Source organism: Calidris pugnax, unplaced genomic scaffold (genome assembly GCF_001431845.1).
Source record: "Calidris pugnax isolate Ruff unplaced genomic scaffold, ASM143184v1 scaffold896, whole genome shotgun sequence".
Classification (NCBI taxonomy): Eukaryota; Metazoa; Chordata; class Aves; order Charadriiformes; family Scolopacidae; genus Calidris; species Calidris pugnax.
Window position 1 is genome coordinate 82,414 of NW_015091892.1, and position 3,635 is coordinate 86,048.

The 3,635-nt window shown below is 71.1% G+C and overlaps 1 protein-coding gene across 1 annotated transcript in view; it reads right to left on the reverse strand.

Moving 5' to 3' along the window:
• The window catches only part of ANKLE1 (ankyrin repeat and LEM domain containing 1), a 5,722-nt gene that overhangs the window by 1,543 nt on the left and 544 nt on the right, over positions 1-3,635 (reverse strand). Inside the window, exons 2-6 of the mRNA XM_014962113.1 lie at positions 3,458-3,633; positions 2,984-3,315; positions 650-2,896; positions 383-545; positions 127-286 (exon numbers count right to left, since the gene is read on the reverse strand). Of these exons, the coding sequence (XP_014817599.1) occupies positions 127-286; positions 383-545; positions 650-2,896; positions 2,984-3,315; positions 3,458-3,633 (3,078 nt within the window). The remainder of the gene's footprint in view (positions 1-126; positions 287-382; positions 546-649; positions 2,897-2,983; positions 3,316-3,457; positions 3,634-3,635) is intronic.

The following is a 3,635-nucleotide window of genomic DNA, read 5'->3' on the forward strand; positions in this document are numbered from 1 at the left end:
CACCAGAGCCTCCAGCCCCCTGTGCCCATCACCACAGCCTCCAGCCCCCTGTGCCCATCACCACAGCCTCCAGCCCCACCGGTGCAGCCCCCTGTGCCCATCACCACATCCCCCCACCCATCCCACCTTCTGTGTCCCCGCGCGGTGCTGGCTCAGAGCCTCGGCGAGGTGACAGTAGGGCCGGGCACGTGTCCCCTTGCCCACGTAGAAGATGGCTTCCACGAAGGTCCTGAAGCACTGGGCCGGGCTCAGGCGGTGGGAGCGCAGCGGCAGGTTCTGGGTGGTCCTGGGGGTGCAAACCCCCAGCTTTGGGCCTTGATGCCTCCCAAGGATGGGACCCCCACGGCATGGGGGGACACGTGGGGCAGCGGCATGGACCTACCTGGGGTCCAGGAGGAGGTAGTTGAAGCTGGACTTGACCAGCCCTTCCCGCCAGTGCCGGGTGCGGTCGGGGCGGTCGAACTGCTGGGCCAGCACCAGCTCGTCCTGGGCACAGTCGGGGACGTGGCCCGTCCGCAGCGCGGCCACCAGCTCGGGGCTGTGACCTGGGGTGGCCATGGCAGCATTGAGGTGGCCATGTCAGCATGGGGGACCACCATCAGCACCCTGGGGACTGGTTGGGTGGGTGGTGGGGGTCCCCAGGACTCACCTGCTGGGCTCCCCCGGGGTCCCCTCACCAGCTCCTCCAGGCGCCGCAGGTAGAGCCTCCTGGTGAGCTCCGTCACGGGCCCCGGGTTGTCCCCCAGCGCCCGCAGCCGCCGCCGCAGGGCTTCGTCCGAGAGGGGCCGTGGTGGCCCCCTGTGCACCCCCCCATCCTGGACCACGGCATCCTCTGAGCTGGTGGTGGTCTCTCCACCAGGGTTGTGCCACCCAGTGGGTGCCTGTCCCCTCTCCTCGTCCTCAAGGTGCTCCTCGGAGCAGGCAGCAGGTGACAGGGGCACCACTGGGCTCCTCAGCTCCACCGCGGTGCTGCCCGGTGGCCGTGGGGCCAGGAGGTGGCTGAAGCTCCCATGGGGCCACCAGGACTGGTGTGTCCCCAAGGTTGAGGGGTCCTGCCACCCAGAGCCACCCTCCAGCACCCTGGGGTTGGGGCTGCTGGTGGCACAGAGGGAGCCCTGAGCGTCTGATGGGGTGTCCTGGGGGTGACTGTGGTCCCCAGGGACCAGAAGGACTGTGGGGCTGGAGCCAGGGGAACCTTGACCATCTGATGGGGTGTCCTGGGGGTGACTGTGGTCTCCAGGGACCAGGAGAACCGTGGGGCTGGAGCCAGGAGAACCTTGACCATCTGATGGGGTGTCCTGGGGATGACCATTGTCCCCAGGAGCTAGGAGAACTGTGGGGCTGGAGCCAGAGGAGCCCTGAGCGTCTGATGGGGTGTCCTGGGGGTGGCTGTGGTCCCCAGGGACCAGGAGAACTGTGGGGCTGGAGCCAGGGGAGCCCTGAGCATCTGATGGGGTGTCCTGGGGGTGGCTGTGGTCCCCAGGGACCAGCAGGACCGTGGGGCTGGAGCCAGGGGAACCTTGACCATCTGATGGAGCACCCTGGGGATGGCCATGGTCCCCAGGGACCAGCAGGACCGTGGGGCTAGAACTGGGGGAGCTGCTGGCCCCCGGGGGCAAGCTGGGCTGGCTGGGGGCTCCGGGGAGGATCTCAGTGTCATCCGAAGATCCCGTCCCCTCCCTGTCCCCGCTGGACACATCCCCCCTCCCTGGGGGGGCAGGGTCCCTGGAGACCCCCCAGGGGACTCTGAGCCTTGGGGGCCTCCGGGGCATCTCCAGCGACTCGTCAAAGAGGGATGAGGAGGAGGAAGAGGAGGCACCAAGCCGTGCCGCGGCGGCCTGGAGGCGGCTCTTGGTCCTGGGGGTGACGTGGCGGTGCAGGGGGGGCTCTGTCCCCCGGGGGGTGACATCCCCAGGGGCGAGACTGTCCTGGCTGTGAGGGGCTTCTGGAGTGCGGGGGGGGGACCCCCGGAGGCTGCACCCCCGGAGCTGGACAAGCAGCTCCCCCACATCGCCCACCCCGGAGCCTTCCTCACAGCCAGGGGCTGCTTTTGAGCCCCCCCCAAAATCCTCCCCCTGCACCCGCTCCGGATTTGGGGGGCTGGTGGGGGGGAGCTCCTCGGCGGCAGCTCTAGTTGGGGAGGGGGGTCCACCCGGCCCCCCAGCTGCCCTGGGCTGGGGGGAGCAGCGGTGCTGGACCCCCAGGGCCCCCCCGGCCTCGCTGGGCTCCAGGATCTCCACGGCGGTGACGAAGCTCTCGCTGCCAGCGCTGCTGTCCCCAAGGCGGTCACATCCCCCGGCCCCCGCCTCAAACACTGTCACCCCCACCTCGGGGGCACCCGGGGGGGCAATGCCCGGCCCTGCCCAGCCCACGGGTGGTCCCCGGGGGACACCAGGGTGGTCCTGAGCCGCAGCCCAGGGGGTGTCCCCATCCCCAGGGCTCCGATGTCCCACGGAGCAGCCACGGAACCGGGGAGCCCCAGGAGTCACCCCGTGTCCCCCCGGGACCCTGCCACAACGCTGGGGGGGGCACAGGGGAGACCCCCCAGCTCCAAACTCCCCCTGAGGCTTGGGGAGAAGCCGGGGGGGACCCCTCGTTCTTCTTCCCCCCAAAATCTGGCTCTGGGGTCCCTCCCCGGGCTCGTCCCCAGCCCAGAGCATTGTGCTGGAGGCCAGGGGCTGCGGGGGGAGAGCCGAGCCCCCGGGGGCCACCAGGGGCCACGGGGTGAGGGAGGGGATGGCGAGGGACGGGGGGTCCCCCCATCCGCCCCCCAGCTCCTCCAGCAGGGACCTGCGGGTGCTGCTGAGGGGTCCGTCCTCGGGGAGCTCCGAGGTGCCACTGTCATCGGTGCCATCCTCCGTCAGGAAGGACAGGGACCGCCTACCCCCCCCCGGCTCTGGGGGCAGAGATGGGAGTCGGTGTCTGGCCCAAACTGGGGGGGGGGCACCCCCCAACACCCACCCCAGACCAGGGGGGACCTCACCCTCCGTGGGGGGCCAGCCCCAGCCGCGCTGCGAGTCCCACGGGGTTGGCTCCGGCACCAGGTCCGTGGCTCCTTTCCTGCCCTGTCGGGGGGGGGACGCTGCTGCCACCCCCGCCAGGGCCACCCTGGGGTGACACGGCCCCCCCAGGACCAGGCGGGCACCCGATGATGAGGGTCCCAGCACAGGCAGCACCCCCCCAAATGGGCTCTCCCCATCCCCACTAACCTGGTGTCGGGGCTTTGTGTCCCCCCCTTTCTTCAGTGGGAGCTCGAGGGGCTGGTGGCCCCCCCAGGACGCGGTGACGTGCCACGGTGTGGGCACCCTGGGGGACCTGGAGTATGGGGGGGGAAATGGGGCTTCACCCCCCACCCTGCCGCACCCCCTGGCTTGGCCAGCCCGGGTCAAGGTCACGGCCAGCCCCTGGGGGGTCACACGAGTGCCACCCCCCCCACAGCTGGGACCCCAGTGGTTACCTGGCCTTGGGGTCCCCACGGCGGCGCAGAGAGGGGGGGGTGACCCACTTCGGGGGGGGCAGGTTGGGGGCGCCCCCCAGCTTCGGCAGGGCCTGCAGCGCCCTGTGCCACAGCCCGGTAGGGTCAGCGGGGAGGTGTTGGGGGGGGGACACACACCAGCCCCCCCGGGTACCCCCCT